Here is a 23,320-nt window from a genome sequence, read left to right as displayed (position 1 = left end):
TCTTTTGCTATTTTTCTTCCACTCGCTCAAAAATGTAATAATTTTCGTCTTTCAATTCGATCGACAACGACGAAGACCACAAGATCATAAATATCTTTTGCTTTTGTTCGTAAAATCGGTTTTTCGTTAGAATCATCTTTTTTTCTTAGCTATCCTGATCAACGTAACGGAACCTTTGCACTGGTAGATTCTATCACAATTTTCAAATAATAATTATCCTCAAAGGGATCCATATAAGTGACAGATACAGAGTTCAATGAATTTTCATAAGAATTCATTTAAAAAAAGACAATGACTCTAAAAACTGTCTGTAATATTCACTTTACAAGGTTAGAAAAATGTATCATTTTATTGAGTAACAATTTCATCCTTAAGGTTAATTCGAAAAATTGTCGTATATTTCTTTGATATAATTGAGCCAGCATATTTCACAGCAGACTAGAGGGAGACGTAAGGAGAGTCTGAACGACTTAATGAAAACCAAAGAAAACCTCCAGCCGACCATTTGAAGGCCAATTTGCATATTCTATTGACCTTTTCGAGCTTCGCTAGACCTGTTATTGGTGCAACTTTACCTTTCAAAGTGTTCCTAATATTACACTCCAGCTACTCGGCCAACTTCTCCCTAGACTTTTGAATGTTATCTCAACAGACGGTGTGAGTGTCCCTTTGCATGTTAACGTATGCTTATACGCACATGTTTGAATCCAACGTTCTTTACAGTACTATTCAACCTCGATTATTGGAATACCATTTAACCGAACACCCAACTATTCTAAAACCGTTCAATCAACAAAGGTTACCAACAGTTTTGCCAACAAGTTACGCGTTTTCATATTAAATTACAGGAGTGAAAGATAGTTCATTGTTAATGTTCAAAAATCAATTAAAATCGTCCCTCGAAACTCGGCAAATTTTATCTATTAGAAATCTGCAGCAGCTCAAGAATCGAAAATGACATTAACCCAAATTTTACAAATTTTATGAACTTAAGAGTTGTTTAATATATTTTTGTGTTCCACTATTTGGGGATCTTATGAGTTGAGTAAAGTTATCAGTTCAATGTAAAAACTCAACGCTGATGAAAACTCAATACAATTAATCCTAATTAATCAAAATGTAACACAACGACGACATCTTAAAAATTTTCTAGATACATGAAGAAAAAGAAAATTAATAAGCCAAGAGAGCTGTGCAAAATATAATCATTATCCACTTAATATAAATCTGAACAGCAAAACCGAAAGTGAAATATCTTTTTCGTTTCGTTTTTTCACTAATTTTTTTAGGTAATCAATTAATCATCTATTAATTTATGATAATGAAAAATAAAAATCTATTCGGATTGAAAATTTTAATAATTACAATGTTAAAGCTTTGAAATTTCGTTTGAATAAAAATTATGCTTCAAAGAAAAGTGAAAATGTCAAAAGGAAAAGAAAATAAAGAAAGAATAAATTTACTTTTTTTTTTATATTTTTCTTAATTTTTTATTACAAAGAATTCGGAATATTTAATTGATATACCTATTTAAAATATTATTATTATTAACATTTCCTAATATTGCAAAATAGTCTTTGCAAATATAATTAATTTGTAAAAATTATACTCTGAGTACCCATCTTGTGTTTCAAATATGTATTTCATATTCATCAAAGATGGCAGTAGTTTTCTGCCAGTTAAACGAAGCTGCGCAATAGACGAAAGATGCGACTGCGCAGAATACGTTCAAATCTATCCGTATTAATATATATATGTACGTTCAAATCTATCCGTATAATAATATTCGTATCTATTCGAAAATAATACAAACTACTTGGAAAAGGGTATCAATTATCCGATAAAACCGGATGAAATAAAACGATATACTTATTAGAATCAATTAAATATTACGACTTAATACATGATTAAATATTAAATGTCATTAATGACTTACCGTTGCGCCATATTGACTTTCGTAACGTCTCTAACGGTCGTCTCTAACGGCTGGAAATTTTCTTCTATACCAATAATCTATGCAAAAGCAAAGCAAAACATTTAAATAGATGCATAAAAAGGATAAATAAAAATTAAATTTAGGCAATGATCCAAATCGAAAACAAATACAAAAACTCATAATACAAACTACCAATAAATACGACCAATGAAAAAATGATCGAAGGGAAAGATGTAATTTAGTGACAAATTATGATGATATTCGACAAATAATTGAGTAAAAACGTACGTTAGTTAAAGGAACTTGAGCGCAGTGTGCATACAGTCAGTGAAAAGATGACGATGAAAGAATTACACAGTTAATAAATGTCGCGCGCGAAGTGATACGTCTTTGTACCACGATTTTCGACACTGGACTACCTACCCCCTGCGCAACAGGTTCGCGTCGCCAATTAATTTTACGGAAGGTGGGGGGGGGGGGGTTGAACAAACACGACAAGACCGATTTACAGAAAAGTAAAAAATATATCGAATAAAAATATATTCAATCGTATATATTTATAATAATACGATATAATGTAATATAATATGAAAACTTTGAAATAATACTAAATACGTCTTGCTATGCTTCCCGCCTAAACTTGACCACGCAATACTATTGCATTTCAATAAATATAGATAGAAATTCGTACATATTTTAATTGTAGGTTTCACCGTTTTACTGGCGCTGTAATCTTTATTTAAGCGCGCATTTTTATGAATATACATTGTGCAACTCGGGACAAGAAATAAAAAAACTTTCTTTTTCAAATTTTTTTTGTTTATTAAACAAAGACAATTAATCTATCAAATATCTGTAATTTTATTTTTTAAACTTTTATCCATATTAAGTTAAATAAAGTATCTAGATTTTACATCATAATTTTAAATTCCAAATTTAATGAATTTGACTTGTTTAATTTAGTAATATGCAATTATATTCAACAAAATTTTTCAATTATGTTAATTACTGCTTAAAAACGCCGTGTATTTGCAGTTTCGTAAGAACAGTGCTATTGATTTTATCGTCTTTGACGATTGAGTTGGACATAATTCACTATAGCGAATTATAGAGGGCGTAAGAAACGCTCTGTGTTTTTTCATGGTCGGTATTTCAGAACGTGAGGCATACAATCACATATAATGCCATGTTCGTTCCGTTCTTAGTCAAAATAATTTTTTCTTTCGAAACATGTTCTAGTCTTTAATCCGGAAGATATAAATGTTTTTTAAACATGTGTGGTAACCAGTGATTTCTCAATATCCTCGCGAAAGAACACCGTTCTTATCATAACCTGATCAAAAATCATTCTTCAAAAATTGCAACATTATGGAACTGTTGTTTTTGATGTTATACATTTCTATACATCGAACAAAGTGTTATTATGTCAGCAATAATTTTTATAGCCATCTAAAAACTGATAATTTACTTATGAGTTTCCCGTGAGTAACTTGATCGCGATTAAATTTTAACTGTTGCAGAAGCGGAGAGTTCCTGCTTCCCTTTCTCTGTACACGGCACTTTAAGGTACTGTTACAATCAAGCCAGATTCAGCTGATCCTTGCTATATGCAAGAAATTTCAGTTTAGATTGAATCGGGTATAAATGAATGCCGTGCAATTACACAAGTACAATGTAATCAGGAAACAGTTCGGAAAGTTTAGATTGGTCATACCTATCTCTCTGTTTATAATTATTACAAGTATCTTTCACACGATGAGTTATAGATATATGCAGAATATATCATCTCGATATTTTAAACAGCTCGTAAGAAATTTATTAATATTTATTATTAATGTAATACACCAATATTGGCATTATTTTAGCCTTCTGTTCAATTAGTTTCACACATTCTTATTATTTTATTTCAAATGTTAAGTAAAAATCAGATATTCGACATATATTAGACGGAAAATATATGCATATAAAAAGTACATTAACACGAACAGTCTTCTGTCGATGAATTTAAGAATAAAAAGCGATAAAGTGTCTAGGAGAAAGTTACATTCGATACGCTTCGTTAGTTACGATAGAAAACTCAAAGACACTTCGTACACATTTCAACACTTGTGTCTTATAAAATCTGTACAAACAAGTTTCCTGCTAATATTTTTCAGAGTAAATAATGAACGAGTAATAATACAGACTCGCTTAAAAGATCCATTATATCGACTATATTGTCAGTAATACTGTAAACAAGTTGGGATAAGCGATAAAAGAAAACATCAAAAGCTAACATGAATAAAATGAAACAAAATTTATTAATTATGAACATTCAAATGTCTAATCACACACGTGATTACCCACTAAACAAGGATGATGTGATTTTATGATGATACCAAGATCCCGATGCGGGACATATAAATTCAGAAGATTTTTTATGGTTTCTTGTCATCGTCCTTGTACCAATCCTCACTATGAAAAGGTATAATTTTTTAATTAAATTTCCTTTATAATTGCTCCATGTTCATATATAAATTTACACATACATTTTTTTTAAATTAATCATTATACGTACCAGCCGGGGACATTTTCAGGTGCATCGCATCTTTGCTGTTCCTCATTATAAACAGTTCCATCGCTACAACCTTGTTCACGTGGCGTTACTCCATTCAAGCAAACATAAAACTTCTGACAATCGTCTGGATGGGCAAATTTAGGATGATCGACAACCATTCCTCTAGTGTCGACCTGACTTTCTTTCGGACATTCGAAACCATCTTTCAACTTCTTGTCTACTACTCCACATCCCTACAGAAATATATAGAAGTATATACATACTCGTAGAGAACAGATTGTTGTTACGGTATTCATTCATTTCTCATTTACTGTATATACTATCAAATTGGAATATTCCCAACTCCAAGTCAAAACAAATAAATGCCAAATTATGTGTTTAAAGTACAGGACACAAAATATTTACTTCTCGACCAGCGCTGTCAGGCCATACACACGTGCCACTATATTCATCGAAGTGCAGTCCAGTGGTACACGTAATTTCGATAGCTTCGCCGTCAATGCAATTGTAAAAGATATTACAAACAGACGGATCTGGATGAGCGAAGAAACCGTTTCTTCGCGGACACTTCTTGGTCGGTTGAGGTGGTTCTGCACGGGTAAAAGAAACATAACGGTAATATTGAAAGCACTTTCATTATTTATCGTTATCGAATCCTGTATGTCAAGGACATTAACCGCAAAAGCCAATGACACGCGTAACGTGTCGCACTCGGACAGCTCAATTTTATTCCAATGAATATTTTCAGTACTTGATACAGATATTTATTGCAAGAATATAAAAAAATGATTAAATTATGACGGTCCAGAATTTATTTAATGTTATTAATAAAGATTACTAAATTTTTGTGTAACTCTGAGAGAATCTATTTTAGAATATATTATAACAACGATAATCTTACGTAATTCAAGACGATCTCCACAATCAACGTTGAATACATGATCGCATTTGTTCACTTTACGGTTGAGCGGATCAAAAACCAGTCCATCTGGACAAAGCTTCTCCGTGGCAATGCCATCGATGCATTCATAGTATTTGTCGCACTGCTTTGAATCCTCATACTGGCCATCTTTACTCGGGCAGTTGAATGCACCGTCTGTAACAAGTTTCACATAAATGAAAGTTTACTCTTTTTATGCAATAATGAAATTTTCTCCATTTCTTTTCAAACGCAATGTTTATTTAAGAAACGCCGATTTGTTAGTCGTCTGCGTACATTCACAAATATTACACTTTCACTTTCTTTCATTTCTCAGATATCTCTTCACTTCTTTTCAATATGAAGTTTCTATTATGGTGAAAATAAAATTTCAGAGTATTTATGAGCTGTCGGAGAATTTATGATAATCGATTAACATTTGTATTATTTGAACAGAATATTTTATGACAGGACTGGAAATTGGACAGATAGATGAAATCCGATTCTCAGGGGACTTGTTTTCACTTTGTAAAAATCTAGAATCAAAAGAGAGAAAGAAATTGGAACGAATTTCTTAAATTTCTCCACGTTACTTGCGGCATTTACTTTGCAAGATACACCGGAAATCAATGCCACGCTTCAAGAAGCATATAAAACAGCTTGGCGAGAAGTGCTGTAGCATACGCGAGGTAGTTGAACCAGCCTAACTTCTCTTTCTGTCCCATGAATCTCAAGTCGATCAGTATTGTTTTATTTCTTCATGTAATTTATCGGTTTTACATGTGTTCAGAGACGACAAGCATGTAGATACTTATGTAACTCAGCGAGTAGCAGATCTGACATTTACGCTTTAGAAAGTTTAGTACGACTGTCTCTTACACACTCTCCAGGCGAAATGAATATCTTTAAGATTACTGTACTAAATGATATGATTTTTCTCCGTGGGATGGGCAGCAAGTTTCAGATATTTAAACAGTTATGAAATTTTACCGGTTTCGCGCGATGATTATGATGCCGGAAATTCAGTAGTATTTCAGAAGCTGTGGCAAATCGTGCCGTGAAATGAAGAGAAAGTCTGAGATCTGTTTCAGTGAAACCATTCTTTTCCCTCTCGGTAATTAACGTGTACTCTGTTAGTTGGATACTTGCAAAGTAAATTCGATAAACTTTATGCTTGCTCGGATTGCTTCTTAATTTATAGAAATATATAATTAAGTATAAAAAGTATATTTTCATTCGGTATGAGAAAAGTGTACAGAAGTATAAAAATAATATACTCAACGAAAGCAATTTCATTATTTATTAGAATTACAATATAATCGTTAGTATGCAAAATAAAATTTTGAATTTGAATATTGATTAATCACACCGGATGTGATATTTTTTAATATATGCTTCAACAGCAAAAAGAAATGTTTCTTTATTATTTTAAGCATGTTATTTCAAGCTTTATATAAAAAAATTATAACACAATACTTACGCGCTATGGCAATCATAGCCAATATCGTTAGAAAAGACGCTCCGACCATATTTTTATCCTTTATTCTCTCAACTCGGGTGAAGACAATCTAGCAAAGTTTATTCTATACACTGGTCACTGAGATGTGATAATATCTATACTTTTTGGTTTCCCTTCGAAATGGTGTCTCCGTCGCGAAACACTGCAGCTCTTCGGCAACTCGCCACGGTGTATACCCCGTTGGTTCCCCACTACGTCCAATGTTTCTTCCCCACTTTCGTTTCATTTTCATAGATGCGGATAACCGTCTAGAATCGAGATTGATCGGAGGGGCCACGCGCTTTTAGTCTCCTTCTTTCTCTCTTGCCATCGCCGCTGTTCATCTTCTTCCTCTTTTTTCCATCGTACTCTCACTTCGACGTCCTTCGCTATTCTTTGCAGAAAAATTAAAATTACCGCGATCTTTACAAATGATCATTATGTTCTTCGAATGTTTCGAAATCCAGGTATACATTATATCGTTACGACATGTCGTAAACTTGCATTTCTATTTAATCATATCTCGTTTAAATAATTCCTTATAAATTTAATCGGACGATAAGCGAATATATACTAAATAATATTAGATCATTTATTGGTTTACGAAGGAGATCCCTCATACTTTTTCCTCCTATTTTTCTTATATAATCCTCCTATAATTTTTGCTCTTGTTTTATTGCATTCTTTATTCAATTTTTAATTCTGTCTTACACATCTTAGTAATCTTACACTGAATAAACTACTGATCTGTAACAGATGGCGGAATCTAAGTTGAAAATAATAACAATTAGTATAAGATAGAATAAGAAAGTTTGATATGAAACTAACGTTACTCTAACGTTATATAAAATTTCGTCGATTCTATCGTTGCGAAAACGACACTAAATTAAATTTATCACGAAAGCGTTACACGTAGACACACTGATCGATCGAGCAGATTTCGGAAACATTTCTCGTGAAACATGCGAGGAAGTTTCAGACTTCGATTACTTTCACTGCTCACGAAAATTTATACGCGTTTCGTAGTCACTGAAAGAAAAGTAATAAAGATATTCAACGCTGATGGATACAAATAGCTTGAAAGACTAACTTGTTTGTAGAAAGTATTATGATTACAATTTTCATCGCGTATTATTGTTTCAAATAATTATACACGCAAAGTCTCAAACAAATAATCAGAAGCAATTTTCGAAAATTTTATATTCCAATTTTCACGACTCTGTCGAGAAATATTAATGATTATAGATAAAAGTGAAAACTTTCACTCTCAGAGTTTACGCTATAGACAGTCACGAGTATGCGTGACAGTAACAGAATTATGCAATTGTGTAACAATTAGAAAATAATTTCGTTCCTACGTTACGAAAAAGAGACACGTATTCAAAATGTTTTATTTTCCAAAAAAAAAAAAATAAAAATACTAAAAAATAAGTATGTCGGTGAACATTAACATGAACTTAATCTTAAATTCACGCCGGTGGTTTGGCGCCTTTTCTTCTGCCATGCCCACCAGAAGGTTTCGGTTTCGGCGGTGGATTTTCCAAGGCGTCCAGTTCCTCGTCGGTTAGTTGACCTTTGTACCAGTCTTTGCTAAAATTTCACATAAAGACTGCGTTGAATTTCTGACAACTATTTATCCACTGAATCTACAATTGTTTGTACCTACCATTCGGGTATTTTCCTCGCCCAATCACATTTTCCAGTGCGTTCGTCGAAAGCTTGACCTAATTTGCAACCGCTTCTTCTAGGTATCTCTCCGTTCACACACACGTAGAAATACTGGCAGTCCTCCGTGTCAGGATATCGAGGATGGGTAGCAGCGACAGACTCGTCCACTTTGGGGCACGTGAAGTTGAATAATTCCCTGGAACCGCAACCTTTCTTCTGCGCCTCGTCGGGCCAATTGCAAATGCCCGTTTTCTCCGAGAAGACCAGGCCTTCTGGACATGTGATCATGTTGAACTTTCCTTCGACGCAGTAATAGAACGTATTGCATATTCTGGGATCTTCGTGGGCGAAGTAACCGTGCATTCTTGGACAATGCGGAGAAGCTTGTGGTTTCTCTGAAAATCACATTTATTTATAGCTGACAGAGAAGCATGATATTTAGCTCAGCGCCATACTTGCGATATATTCCAATTTACTTACGTAATTTTGGCCTCTTGGTGCAATCGATACCGAACGGCAGGTCGCACTTCTCATGCTGTGGACTAAAGTCATTAAACACAAGACCATCTGGGCATAATTTCTCGATGGGTTTGCCATCCCGACAGTCGTAATATTTGTCACATTGTTCCGCGTCCGGGAAATAGCCGTTAGGTTCCGGGCATTGATCCGAAAGCTCTTCTTCGTCCTCGTATTCCTCCTGCTGCTCTCGCGTAGGTGGCTGCTTTTTTTGCAACGTTGGCAGAGCTACTTTCCTACGATTTTGCTCGAGCGCTTCTTGCTTCCTGGTTAGGGCGGTGACAACGCCTGAAACACGTTCGATTGTTACGACTTGGTCGATCCACGACTCTTTTCTCTGAGCCGTGTCTAGCAGAGACGTTATTTGATATTTCCTGGCCAAAAAAAAAAGCAAAAAAAAATAAATAAATTTTCCTCCGTGCCTTTGCTGCAAAGAAAACGCGTATTTAATCTCGAATTGGCAATAAAATTCCATTTCCATTCTTTCTCTGCGAGAAACTGTACAATGCGGATGCATTCGCACGCGTCCACGGTCGCAAGGAATAACGAATGAATTTGAATAAAAAATACAAAGAGAAGAGAATAAGAACGGTGAATGGCAAGAGAGGGTCGACTAGTCGGAGTATTTTCAAGGCGGCGCGACGTCTTGCGTCCCTGAATATAAACGCCAGTAGTACGTAAACGCCGTGCCGGTCGACCTCGCGAACAGAAGAAAGCGAGAAAGTGGCCGGCTCTCGTGTGTGTCTGCTCGGTCAGAAATTTAAATGTCGTTTAATCGCTCAGACCTGTTCACTTTCCAACACTCTATATAGCCTTCGAACGAGACCGTTTTGGAAATCGTTTAGCTCTGATCGTGCAAACGAATTTTACTTCAGGCGAGAGAAATTTTAGAAGAAAAGCAGAGAAATAGTTGAAGATTTCGGTTGACGTATCTCGATCGATTTCTTCTTGAAATTTTCGATGAAATTAAACTTTCCATACGACATTGATTACGACGCGAATTGATTTCTCAACAACGAACGATGGCGCAAGTTGTTTCGTAGTTAGATAGAAATTACACGTCTACGTAGGACGTATCAATCAAATAAATTATGAATCATACGAATTCTATGATATTAAATCAATATGCATGCGTATTAAGGCTACGACTTCCATATTGCATGTGTATTTCACATATGATCAGATGTGATCAACAGTAGCCTGCGAGAAGTAAGACAATACCCACGGTTAAAGGTCACTAGTCAAACTGGGTATCATTTTAACAGTTATTGTCGAGCTTTTGTCCTTTTATCTCACAATGCAAATCCTTCAAAATGCAAGTATTTCGTGAGTTTGTGCAGGAACTTTTGCTGGATCAATCGAACGTGGCTTACATTTGCCAGACTAGAAAGTTTTTCAAACGAGTGAAAACGCGTACTACTCAATTAATAAAGATCAAAATGTTACTTGAACGAAAGGACTCACCAAGACAGATTAGTAGATAGAATACCTCCGTCTTCATCCTGACGGAGGGCGTGAATATTCGGATAAATGTATGCTCTCTTCGTTATATCAGAATCAAGTCACAGCTCTTCGGACGCGAAGGAATTGATGACTAGAGACTACTGGATCGCATCGAGAGGGTCCCACAGCCTTATATGCATCCCCCACTTTCCCATCCACGAGGTTGCAACACTCGATGACCGCGTAGAATCAAAAGAAAACCATTGCTCTTCTGCATACTCGCGTCGATCGAACACTCCGTATATTAAACAGGATGATCAATGTTCCAAGAATTTTTAGACACAGAGTATTTGATAAAATTGAAATTTCATTAGCAGGCACTTGAGACTTTCAATGGCCCTTCACATCCGTGTATTCTCTCTCTCTCTCTCTCTCTTCTATCAATTCTATTTTTATTTCATTTTTTTTCTTTTTTTTTAAATTGTTCTGTCATACCATCAGAATCACGTTATATTCGTTTTGTGAATTTAGTAACAGGTTTCACGATCCCACCATCCCTCAGGATTTCTTCTAATCCAAAGCTTTCTGAGCTCGTCGTAAGTGAGAATAATCACGGCATATGGTACACCAGGTAACCACCATTCGAAGATCAATGGATAAATTCTAAGAACTTCGTCCATGTAAGGAGCATAACAAACGATGCAGGCTACCGTTATCTCGAAAATTATTCCGAAATTAAGTACCCAGTTGTTCATGCCTTGATCGAAAAGCGAGATGCGACGGGTTTTGCAAACCATCAGGTCGGCAACTTGAACAATGACTATACTGACAAAGAAAGCGGTGTGGCAGGTATATTCGAGGATCTTTCGTTGTTCGTACGTCCATTCCTGGCCGTAACAATCTTGCAAGTCGTTTACCACGATACTATCCCACGACGATCGTAAATGTAGCAATTTATAAGGTAGAAAACCGTGTTCCGCCATCAGCACGAAATACGTGAAGAAACCGGCACAAGCTTCGATTATGCCGATCTGTCCGTAAGCCATGAAGAGTAACCGATGGCTGACGAGATGATCTTTCAATGGAATTCTCGGCTTCCTATAATTTAGAATACAACAGTTTAAGACTGGCAGAGTAAGAACGATAGAGATGAATATTTGGAATAAAATGATCGGTCACACCTGAGCATAATGTCTGATTCAGATTTCTCGTAAGCCAGCGAAATGGCTGGCCACATGTCCGTGCCAAGATCTATGCACAGTATACAGATCACGCCTATAGGCAAAGGAATGCCAAATACAATGAATGCCAAAAATGGTGTTATCTCTGGAACGTTACTGGCCAGAGTATACGCGATGCTTGATTTTAAGTTGTCGAACACTCTTCGGCCTTCTTCGATCCCGGTAACTATAGATGCGAAATCGTCGTTTAACAGAATTAAATCTGCAACCTCTTTGCTCACGTCCGAGCCTGTTAACGAGACACGCGATGTAATATATCGCTGAAACAACATTGATAAGACGAGCAAACAACAAGATAGAAGAAAGTATGTACCGACAATCCCCATAGCGATCCCGATATCGGCCTTTTTCAATGCCGGTGAGTCATTGACACCGTCACCAGTGACCGCAGTGATTAAATGAAGTCGTTGACAGCTCTCTACGATCCGAAGCTTTTGCACAGGAGATGTTCTAGCAAAAACAATCTCGGGATATTGCTTTATGATACGGTCGAGTTCCTCCGAGTCGAAGTTTCGCAGCTCCACTCCCGTCACTACGATCGAGTGCTTCTTCTCGTTGCGATCGTGATGCAAAAAATCATCGGTGACGATGCCGACGTACTTTGCGATTGCTCTCGCTGTGTCAGGGTGATCCCCAGTCACCATGATCACCTTGATTCCGGCGCAGCGACATTTGTACACTGCGTCGGGCACCGTTGGCCTCGGAGGATCTATCATCGATATCAGCCCAATCTAACAACGCAGAACGATTCAGTTACGTGTTCATCTAACAAGGTATTGTTCTTGCTGTTTTGCCTTAATAAAGACCAAAGTAACGCGAATTGAAATTACCAGTCTCAAATTTTGAAGAGGAAAATTTGGTGGGTCTTCCTTGAAGACGTAACCCGGCGAAAAGGGAGAAACGGGGAGATCGAGGTCCGCAAAACCGAGCACGCGTTCACCATTATTTGCTAGAATGTAACAAGACTCCGTATAAGCATTCCTGATTTCATCATCCAGTTTCCTCGTTTCGTTGTCGAACGCTACGGTTGAACATCGTTCTAAAACTCTTTCCGGCGCACCCTTTAAGAAAACAACGTGCTTCTTGCCACACAGGTAAACGCTCGCTTGGAACTTCTCCGTCGAATTAAACGGTATTTCGAACACCTGAATCAAAAAAAAAAAGAAAAACCACGATTCGTTACGTTGACAAACGATAGGTGTTTGCAAACAACTATACTTCAACACCTTTGTACAAGTTCTTCTATATGCTTCCGCACCTCCTTTCACGAGAACTTCCATGCATTTTAATAAAGCAGCGTCAGAAGCGTCGCCTAAAATTTTCCTTTTACTTAACGGTGGTACAGGCATGTCCTTTGGTAGAGGCTCCCATTCAGCTCGATTACAAAGACTGGCCACCCTGGCTAAGTTATGAAATCCAGGATTCTTCGTATATTTTCTCCACGTGTCAGAAGCCATTACCTCTTGCAATTCACCGTTGTACCACATGTGTCGGACCTGAGCAGACAATGAGACTAACTTTATGATTGCTTTTACGAGCGAATGTTAGCCACGCCGCCCGTTCCTAGCCGTGGGAAGATTTCCTCGCCTATTAAAAAAGGTCACTCGAGATTAAGGACCATGGGCCGATTCCAAGGTTTATGACTCATGGCTGTAAAACAAAGCTAGGATATCCGGATGAAGGTCGGAAGGTACCCGAAAGAGTGCACGAAACGAGGGGCATTCGGTCGGTAGAACGTCACCAAGGTCGCACGTCGGAGTTAGTCTTCAGCTTAGCAAGAAAATATACACTTTGTAATAAAATCCATTGTAAAATTATTGCCTACACTTTACAATACCAAAATACTGCAAAATTAAAACAAGAGAAACTCAGTGAACCGAAATGTTAGCATTTAAGAAGGTATCACGTTGTTTGATGAAACGTAGTAGAACTGAAAATTCGCAGAGGAAAGTATACTTACGGTCATTTTATTTTGCGTGAGCGTTCCTGTTTTGTCACTGCAAATAACAGCTGTGCATCCCAGTGTTTCGATGGCCTCGAGATGCTTCACCGCGCAGTTTTTGTTTGCTAATCTCTTCGCTGTTAACGTGAGGCTGAGGGTCATAGTAGCTATCAATCCTTCCGGCACGTTCGCAACTATTATACCTATTAGAAACGCTATCGAATTGTTCCAACTGTAGCCTATCGCAGTGGACAAGGTAAAGAACAGTATCCCGAGGAATACGGCCCAGCATGAGATTAATTTCATAAATCGATGAAGTTCGCGCGAGAGCGGCGTCGGTCTTGGCGCCAATTTAGAAGTTAGTTTAGCCACTCTGCCCATCACCGTATGGTCACCGCGAGCAACCACGACTCCTTTCCCGGTGCCTGTTGCGCATTTAAACGAAACTTTATGAAGCGATGCAGGAGATCTTGAGAAACTGTAATTGTAATTGTAATTGAGATGTTAACACGCGTGTTACCTTCCACTATGTCGGTTGAAAAGAAAACCATGTTCTTTGCTTCCATCAGATTGCTCGTCGGACGAACGTTACCTGTTCTTGAAAGTGGAATAGATTCTCCGGTGATGGAGGCATTGTCGACCTTAAGACCTTAATGGCAACATATACATTTTTCAGAATGCTCGGGCAGCTAATGAAACCAACTTGTAAAGAAAGAAATGTAATGCACGTATATGATATAAATTTCGTTAATTTGCTATATAGAGCTAAATATTGGACGATTCAGTGAATCGTGCATTTGAAACAAAATCGTACACGATATCTCGAGCGTCCGCAAAGAGAAAGGCGAGGACCTTTTTTTGCTGAGAAATAAGAAAGTTACGGTCGCAACTGCAGCGATACGAATTTACCTTGACATTCCAGAATCCTAATGTCAGCGGGTACTCGGTCACCGGTTTCCAAGAGGACAATGTCCCCAACAACTAATTCAGCCACCGGCAATTCCTTTTTCTCGCCGTCCCGCAGAACCTTCGCCTTTTGCGGCAACATCTGCTGGAACGACTCAATAATTCGGGAACTCTTCGACTCCTGGTAATGGCTGAACATCGCTGTCACTAAAATTAAGCTGACGAGCACGATACCAAGTCCCAAATGTTCCTTGGAAGCTTCCCCGTAAGTGCCATACTCCAAGACGTAATTGCAGAAACATAACACAACGCCTATCTAACCAATTTGTACGTTTAATTCTTAATCCACCATATTATTGATAATAATAACATATTGATAATTATTAATAATAATAATATTATTATTTTAATATAACAATATTTAATATTATTGATAATAATAACATATTGATAATTATTAATAATAATAATATTATTTTAATATAATAATATTTAATATTACTGATAATAATAACATATTGATAATTAATAATAATAATATTATTTTAACATAACAATATTTAATATTATTTATAATAATAACACATTGATAATTATTAATAATAATATTATTATTATTGATAATAATAATATTTGTATACTTCTCAAATGTTTATACCCATATCAACAAAGAAAATCCTCCAAAACATAAATGTAAGAATCTCAATGCCTTCGAGATCTTTCTTGAAGGTGTCAATTCATTTGGACCAGTTCTGTTCAAAAGATCGCATGCAACAGTCGTGGATAAGCCACGCGTCGCATCGGTTCCTAGACTTTGTAACAAATCCTCTATCGCTCGGAGGTGAACGTCCGTTTCGATGTCACGACGTAGGGATTCCAGATTCCCAGTAGTAGCACGTAGTCGTCTTTGTCTACCTGTGCATGGCAGCGTTTTCCATTTGCGAAACCAATTCGTTGCAGCAGACATTGTTCTATACAAATTAAAAATAGTATATAACCTTTATAAAAATACGTATATACATTTGACACACTAAAATTCTATCGAGATATCGTAACAAAAATATTTTCGCAGTATCGTATGGCGTGTCGATTTTACCCTGAATAAATGTGCTTTGACTTTTGTTCCTGAAAAATTGAAATAATGGCCGCTTTATCTTGTGAAGAATTTGAGAACATTTGCCAACAAAATTTCTTTGAAACATTTCATTAAATATAAAAAGCAGTGTAGAAAGAAAGATCGATGATTACTTACTTAGGATTTAATTATTTTCATCTTCATCGTTTGTTTCAATATTCAAACAATCAACCTTCTCCTGCGTTATAAAAATATTCAGCACGATTAATCGAAATATCGACTGCGTCGCGACTGAATGAGAACATGTGTCCTACATTACCGACCAAGTATTTTGATGTCGAGAAATGGAAGAAGAAGATGGTGGCGCTAATGTGCAAAGGCCGAAGCTGTGCAAACCTGAAAAGTACGGAAGACGCCACGCAGAGAAAGCGAGTTTTCGGACCGCCATAATAGCGCCATAGCGGTGTGTACATTGTCCCACTCGTTCGTCGTTCGTGACGGGACGCTTACCGACGCTCGGCGTCGTTTCTTGAAATTTTGTTTAATGAGTGACATATTCCAACAAAATCAAGCATTTCTCTCGTAACTGGTTTCATAGTGCGTTACAGTACGAATACACGACGTTTGAGAAGAACGGCGTTTTCGACGCGTGTGTGCTTTGTGGGTGCCTGAACGGACGGTAGTCAGTCAAACATGGAGAATAGGCCGGCGCCGCTCAGGTCCAGGCGGGTCTGTCGATTTTGCCTAACGGAAACTGAGCCACTTTCCTTTATCTATGAAAGGGATCACAGCAAACCATTTCAAGTGCCGCTTACGCTGCAGATCATGTCATGCGTCGCCATCGAGGTAATTTTCCTTTAAAACGGCATCGACCACTACTGATTTATTCTCCGACTACCATATTCTCGAGGGAGGCATGCATTCAAGTATTTATTTATCGCCGCTCGCTGCATCTCGTTCGTTCTTTCGGCTTTTTTCTTTCTCTGCGTTAAAAGTATCGTCCTTTGATTATCATCGATATCTTTCATCGAACGGATAGCCAATAGACAGTGAATGGTACGACTCGGGTAACGCAGATGTCACATTTGCCGATTGAGTGAAATGCATTTAATCACTTCTCGTTATATTTCGATTCGATCGTAAAAACTTTTGATTCGCTGCAACAACTACGTGCGACTAACAGTAAATGAATCGAGATTTTAGAATTATAATTTTTGATAATTTTCGTATAAATGTAATTGACAGGATGAAATCATATGTCATCGATAACTTCATTTAAGTGCTGCGATGGTAAAATGTAAAATTCATCATATTTTCGTTTTAATATTTTCTATTATCGATATTTATCTATATACGTAAATAAATAAACATTTCGTGAAAATAGTATTCACTGTTTCTCTCTTGTTACAATAATTTACACTAATGAATTTTTGGCGGGAAAATAATCATGCACTTACTATATCTTATATTACGTTGCTTTTATGCTTGTAAAATACGTATAAACTTTAACTTAATAATACGTATAAACTTTAATTTACATGATATGACAATTTTAAATGAACTTTTATATAATCTCCTGCAATCTCTTCAATAAATTTTTTATTTTCTTACATCAAGTTGTAATAAATATTAGTAACATGACACTTATGACATTATGTATTTAAGGTGTATGCAGCTGATGGAATGCCTCAAATGATATGCAGCATGTGCCGCTGGAATCTGGACAGATCTTACAAATTTAAACTTCAGTGCAAGAAAGCTGATGAAGCGTTAAGAGCTTATCCATTGTCTGGTGTATTACCAAGACCTTTTCCGCCAATTCCGAATGATCCTCCTGACATGAACAACAAACGACCTTCGGAACAAAGACCTCAAATTGAAGGAAGTAAGAAACCTCGAGTTGATAATGGTGATAGGGAAAGACGGGATACAAGAGACAGAGAAAGGGATAGGGATAGAGAAAGGGAAAGAGAAAGAGAAAGAGAAAGAGACAGGGATCGTGATAGAGAAAGAGATAGGGATCGTGATAGAGAAAGAGAAAGAGAAAGAGAAAGAGAGAGAGAAAGAGACAGGCAAGTGGAGAAACAGAGGGACAAAGAGGATCAACATGATTTTTATGAAGAAGAACAAGATGCTGGTAGCGAAGGAGACCAAGATGCAAATAGCACTAAAGAAGAGCGAAAATTAGAACCAGGTGAGATAAGGGTACATGCATGCGATCAATGTGATCGTACGTTTCCTTTGCGGCAGGCTCTTGCTTTGCATATTCAAAGAGCTCATCGTGATCGTAATTATAAATGTACAGAATGTGACCGCATGTTCTTTTCTAAATATGACCTTGGAAAACATATGACCACGCATTCAGAAGAGAAACCGTTCTCTTGTTCAATATGTAACAAACAATTCTCGCGAGCGAATTTACTGCAACGCCATGAGAAAGTTCATAGAGATGAACTGCGTTATGGTTGTCAGCATTGTGATCGCGAATTCTTCACTACCGAAGAATTAGAAAAGCATGAAGATTCCGTACATAAAAAAGAGAAACCTTTCCAATGTAATATTTGCAACAAATGTTTCACATACAAACAGGGTTTAGAACGACACGAGGTGCTGCATAACGAAGATAAGACTTTTGTTTGCGAATATTGTAAAGAAGCATTCCGTACAAGTACGAAATTAGCTCGTCACTTAACAACACATGCTGGACATCGGCCATATTTATGTAAGCTGTGCCCTCGTTCATTCCTCCTATCTCATCATTTAACGAGACATATGCGAACACACTCTGTAGAAAAACGTCACGTTTGTGAGGATTGCGGCAAAGCGTTCAAACGTAAAGAGAGTTTGGAAGTACATCAATTAACGCACACAAAACGCACAGGTATGGGATTGACGTGTGATGTCTGCCAGGAATCGTGCAGGAATAGGGCAGATTATGTTACACATATAAAACAACATATTGAAGCAGGTGAGAAAATGGGACCAGATGGATTACAACCAGACAATAAAACAAAACTTGATTTAGATTCTGACGAAGAGGAGGAGGAAGAACAATATTCAGATGGAGACGATGATTATGAACCACCAGCGTATATTGTGAAAAAGCTTCCAAAGCCAACTAAACCGTCAGAAAGCGAAGAGGAACAAGAAAAATCAGAGAAAGAAGAAAATCAAAAAGAACAAGTAGTATACGTCAGACATAAAGATGGAAATATGATCAAAAAGACAATTAAAACTTTGATGCCTATTCAACGTAGAGAGGTACAAGATAGCAAGATGAAGCAAAGTCCAACTAGCAATCAGTCGCAATCGGCTACAAAACCTACACAGTCCAAACAGAATGAAGAATCTTCAAAGTCTTCCCGTGTAGATGAAACGGAAGCGCAAGTTCAAAAAATTGTTGCATCAGTGTTTAAAGAGCATAAAATACCTCTAAAACATCAAAATGTTCAAGAACAAAGTAAAGACTCATCTACACCTACGAATCAATCAAGACCTCAGCAAGGACAGAGTAGCTCACAAAATCAAGTTTCTATAAAAGATGAAAAATCTGAAATTCCTGTGATAGTCAGTAGCACACCAAAAGCTGTAAACACAGTTAAAGTAATAAAGAGAATTGTTGTGAGAAAACCTACTGCTAGTACTGAAACATCTACTAGTACATCTGTAAAAGATGAGGATGCTACAAGTAGTAGTTCTCAAACACCTACTACAGGTCACAAAGTAACGAAAAGAGTAATTGTTCGTCGAATTATTCGTCAGGGAGATACCACCAGAGAAGTTATTATGAATCCCGATGGTACGATAATCGATCCAGCTGAATTAGCAAAGCTGCCAACTGGCAATGTTGTCAAGAGAGTTGTTGTAAAAAAACCACTTGATAAGCATCAGAGTTTGGTTCAAGCGGTGTTACAGTCATCCGCGGAACTTCGGCAACCATCTGCCACGATAAAAAGTAACGATACTGTATTGAGCGAATCTCCGAAATTTGAATTGAAAACATCTCAGTCTACAAATGCATTGCCTTCGATAACAAAACCAATTGTATGTACTGCACAGAAACCTACACTAGTGGTAGGAGATCAAGAAACTAAAGAAAAATTAGAACAACTGGAAAAGAGAGTAGAGCAACAACGTTTGAAGATTGAAGAATTGGAGGCTCGAAAGCAACAAGAGTATGAACCTATCGAGGAAATGTCACCAGAACGTCACGACGAATCCGATGATGAACAACAATTGCCATTGAAGAGAGTGTTTGTAAAGAAGAAGCAAAGTATGTACGACGAAGAACAAGAATATAATGACAATGATGTAACAATAACTTCTATAACAACTTCAACAACATCAAAAGTAGAAGATATTCAGCCCGAATTAGGAAAGGAGAAAGAAAAGATTCAATCTGAAACGCAAGCAGAAAATATACCAAAGGATGTTTCTGCAATATCAAAATCAATTACTGTATCAACCGTAGTAGCAATACCAGCAATAACAACAACTACTACTGCTACTAACGCTAAAAAAGATAATAAACCATTAATAACCAGTTCCAAAGTTTATGGAAATAAAAAGATTATTGTTGTAAAATCAGAAGAAACATCAGAAGTGGAAGAAATGAGTCGCGAATTGTGCAGTATATTGGATTCAGCTGATTCTGTAGTCAAAATGCAGGAAACAGTTCTGAGTAATCTCACTCAGATATCTTCTCTTGGAGAATCTTCTTCTCAGAAAAATTATAATGATAAACCAAAAGCTGGTCCATCTAATTCAGAAGAATATCCACAAAAAGAAGAAGTCGTTGTTGAAACTAATTCACATCCTGTCTCTATGGATGTATCAGATCCCCCAGAACCGGATTCCGTTAAAATGGAATCGGATTGCATCAAAATAGAATCTGACTCCATTAAAATGGAATCAGTGTCTGAAGAACAAATCATGGAACAACCTGAACAAAATTCAAATTTGACTTTAGATGAGCAAGATCTTTCAGAGTCAACAGATATTTTTGAGCCATCGGATAATGTATTAGAGGTACAGAAGAGTCAATTGGAAGATTCTGTGATGGAACTCGATCATGAAACTCACACAATCAGTTTAAATGATACGAATGACAGCCAAGACAGTCTTGAAGACAAACTTCAGCAGATGGAAGGTTAAACTTTCTATTAGATTAAAAGATAGCTATGAAACAGGCTTTGATTTGTAGTCTATAAGATCCAATTTGATCGATATTAAATTTTAAATCATAATTTTATACACCAAAAATTCAATCTCTATACATTTTGGACAAGTACAGATAAACATTTTAATCGCTAGATTTGTTAATCAGTCATACAAAAAATGATCTATATATTATTATTATTATATTTCAATTTCCTTATCTTTCTTTCATTTTCTGTGTGGCAATTATAGCATTATTTTTACAACATTAATTATTAGCGATAATAGTAGTATATAAAAATAAGCTAGTGTCTATTAATTTTACTTTTCATATAAAAAGTAAAATTAGTTTGAAAACAAAAACGTTTATTTTCATATCATGTGTAACAAAAATTTTATCTTTATTGGTGCAAAAATATGTTATAGAAATACTAAAAATGAAGTGAAAAATATTGTAAATTTAATCACTCATTTTAGATATCTGTCTTATAGTATTTGTACACACAAATACCAAACATAAGACGTTTGTATATATATATACGTCAGCAGTTATATTTTATTCCTTCGTTTTGTTTCAATTATTAACAAAATCTTTTAATGATGTATCACATTTTTTTACCATTATATACAATTGATTCCACTATTGGGAACATACAAGGTACTTTAAACTTACTGTAATGTGTATTTAATCATATTATGCTAATTTTGTCAAACTAGAATGGAAATGGTAATTATTAAATTATCCAATATTCTATAAACATTTGAAGCTATATATCAATATATAAAGCATGATGTGTAAATGTCAAATTGTGTTGTTTATTTTTTAGAGACACCTTCACCGTACATACAGGCTATTTTAGCTAAATAGGATCACCAGATATCTATCTTATCTTTTATTGCAAAAAATTTCTCAGAACAAAGTTGCATCACTTTAAAGCCTTCGTTGACAAAAATTTTTTCAAAATCATTTTTTTTTTTTTTTTATAAGATTTGGAGGTTTAAAATATAGGAGGTTTTTAAAAAGAGGTTAAAATTTGGAGGTTTTTATAAGGTTTGGAGGATTAAAATTTTTGAATTTTATTTTTTCTTCGATATGCTTGCAGAGTATACAAAAGTAAATTCAACAACATGATTATTCCATTCAAATTTAAATAATCAAAGTTATATTCATAAAATTAATAAAATTTAAAACTAACTGTGAAACTTAAAATTATAACACGTTTATTTAATTTAGTCTAAAGAATTAAAATTTAATTTAATTTACAAAGAAATAAAATTACAGATATCTTGTTAAATGAATTGTTTTATTTATTGAAACGATAAGGATTAGAGAAGAGCTTCCTATATTTTTTTCAAATTATGAAATGCGCGCGCTTTTCACTTCGTATTACAACGCCACCGAAACGGTAAAATTCGGAATTAAAAAACGTGTCATTCTCGAACATAATTTCGATATTTTTCGCGATCAATCTATAATATGAGAATATAACGTGTATTCTATACACGTTAGCGTCAGTTCTAAATGGAAAGAAAGAAAAGATCCATCACAAAAAATCATCCAAAAGTTTTCAGGTAAGAATTACAATTTAAATTCGTAATTTTAGACTCGTATTTGCATTTACGAACACGTCTGCGACCTACAACAATGAGTGTTATTTAAAAGAGTTATTACATGTATATACTCTAATTACTTATTGATTACATTTCTATAATTAGAAAATATTTGAACATTTAGCATACGATTGTATATATTCTTATTGAACAACTATTTTTTCATAAATTAGCCGTATCATATTTGCTCGAACCCCCTCCAACAATTTAGTTGGCGCAAACCTGTTGATAGTTGTGTCGAAAATCGTGATGTGAAGATGCATGACTACGTGTGACATTATATTAACTGTGTGATGCTTTCATTACCATCTTTTCATTGGTCGTACTCAGGCTACTTTTAATCTTATTTAATTATTGTATGTTTTTACTTAGTTATTTATCGAATATTGTTATAATTTATTACTGAATTATCTTTCTCCCCTTAATGGGCCTTTTTGGTTTGGTATACTTACTGTAGTGAGTACTATTTTCATACTGTTTATTTCTTTGAAATACGTTTGTTTGAATATTTAATTTACTTTTATTCAAATTATTGGTTGATTGCGAGAGAAAATTTGTGAGGATGCGGTAATGAATCTAACGATAGCAGAATGAACGTTGGAAATTCAAACATGTTCTGCGCATTGCGCAGCTTTGTTCAACTGATAGCAGAAGCGCGCCATATTTGATTAGTAGGAACATTTGAAACTTTGATCAATTACATTTATTGATTTATTTGGAAATTTTCATACAATAATCGTGAAATTACAACAAATTAGATGTATTATTCATAAACTTTATTAGAAAATTGCAAAATGAATAACATAAAGTGAATAAAAAATTAATAAATTATAAAATTAATTTCAAGTAAT

The 23,320-nt window shown here is 35.7% G+C and overlaps 4 protein-coding genes and 2 long non-coding RNA genes across 11 annotated transcripts; 3 read left to right on the top strand and 3 right to left on the bottom strand.

Annotated features, from left to right (window-relative positions):
• Positions 1–3,068: 3,068 nt before the first annotated feature.
• LOC122530537 lies at positions 3,069–4,217 on the top strand. The gene is made up of 3 exons (XR_006307029.1): positions 3,069–3,361; positions 3,457–3,742; positions 4,093–4,217. It is a non-coding gene; the product is annotated as an uncharacterized LOC122530537 (long non-coding RNA).
• Positions 4,209–7,982, bottom strand: LOC122530536 (protein obstructor-E-like). Its single transcript, XM_043657591.1, has 5 exons — positions 6,893–7,982; positions 5,395–5,589; positions 4,899–5,083; positions 4,494–4,726; positions 4,209–4,390 (listed from the first exon to the last, which is right to left on the bottom strand). Exons 1-5 carry the CDS (start codon positions 6,939–6,941, stop codon positions 4,354–4,356), a joined length of 699 nt encoding a protein of 232 aa, XP_043513526.1. The 5' UTR covers positions 6,942–7,982; the 3' UTR covers positions 4,209–4,353.
• Positions 4,665–5,346, top strand: LOC122530538. Its single transcript, XR_006307030.1, has 2 exons — positions 4,665–4,781; positions 4,883–5,346. It is a non-coding gene; the product is annotated as an uncharacterized LOC122530538 (long non-coding RNA).
• A 304-nt stretch (positions 7,983–8,286) lies between the features above and the next one.
• Positions 8,287–10,721, bottom strand: LOC122530534 (protein obstructor-E). The gene is made up of 4 exons (XM_043657587.1): positions 10,559–10,721; positions 9,059–9,382; positions 8,577–8,973; positions 8,287–8,500 (listed from the first exon to the last, which is right to left on the bottom strand). Exons 1-4 carry the CDS (start codon positions 10,593–10,595, stop codon positions 8,380–8,382), a joined length of 879 nt encoding a protein of 292 aa, XP_043513522.1. The 5' UTR covers positions 10,596–10,721; the 3' UTR covers positions 8,287–8,379.
• Positions 10,722–10,853: 132 nt separating this feature from the next.
• LOC122530533 (sodium/potassium-transporting ATPase subunit alpha-like) lies at positions 10,854–16,197 on the bottom strand. Of its 3 annotated transcripts, XM_043657586.1 has the most exons (10): positions 16,098–16,197; positions 15,285–15,597; positions 14,630–14,942; positions 14,241–14,369; positions 13,739–14,145; positions 13,005–13,274; positions 12,609–12,923; positions 12,092–12,509; positions 11,719–12,007; positions 10,854–11,635 (listed from the first exon to the last, which is right to left on the bottom strand). In XM_043657586.1, the coding sequence occupies exons 1-10, from the start codon at positions 16,172–16,174 to the stop codon at positions 11,065–11,067; spliced, it is 3,102 nt and encodes a 1,033-aa protein (XP_043513521.1). In that variant the 5' UTR covers positions 16,175–16,197; the 3' UTR covers positions 10,854–11,064. The 3 variants fall into 3 exon arrangements, with proteins under 3 accessions (XP_043513521.1, XP_043513520.1, XP_043513519.1); XM_043657585.1 differs by lacking the exons at positions 15,285–15,597; positions 16,098–16,197 and having other exon boundaries at positions 13,739–14,166; positions 14,630–14,945; XM_043657584.1 differs by lacking the exons at positions 15,285–15,597; positions 16,098–16,197 and having other exon boundaries at positions 12,609–13,274; positions 13,739–14,166; positions 14,630–14,945.
• LOC122530532 (myb-like protein X) lies at positions 16,090–21,665 on the top strand. 4 transcript variants are annotated; one of them, XM_043657583.1, is made up of 4 exons: positions 16,091–16,547; positions 17,367–17,895; positions 18,583–18,669; positions 18,727–21,665. In XM_043657583.1, exons 1-4 carry the CDS (start codon positions 16,395–16,397, stop codon positions 20,853–20,855), a joined length of 2,898 nt encoding a protein of 965 aa, XP_043513518.1. In that variant the 5' UTR covers positions 16,091–16,394; the 3' UTR covers positions 20,856–21,665. The 4 variants fall into 4 exon arrangements, with proteins under 4 accessions (XP_043513516.1, XP_043513515.1, XP_043513518.1 ...); XM_043657581.1 differs by having other exon boundaries at positions 16,090–16,547; positions 17,367–18,669; XM_043657582.1 differs by having other exon boundaries at positions 18,583–21,665.
• The last annotated feature ends 1,655 nt before the right edge of the window (positions 21,666–23,320 follow it).

The sequence above is a fragment of the Frieseomelitta varia genome, unplaced genomic scaffold, assembly GCF_011392965.1.
Source record: "Frieseomelitta varia isolate USP_RPSP 00005682 unplaced genomic scaffold, Fvar_1.2 scaffold_345, whole genome shotgun sequence".
In the NCBI taxonomy this organism is placed as follows: domain Eukaryota; kingdom Metazoa; phylum Arthropoda; class Insecta; order Hymenoptera; family Apidae; genus Frieseomelitta; species Frieseomelitta varia.
This window is presented reverse-complemented; position numbering and strand designations above follow the sequence as displayed.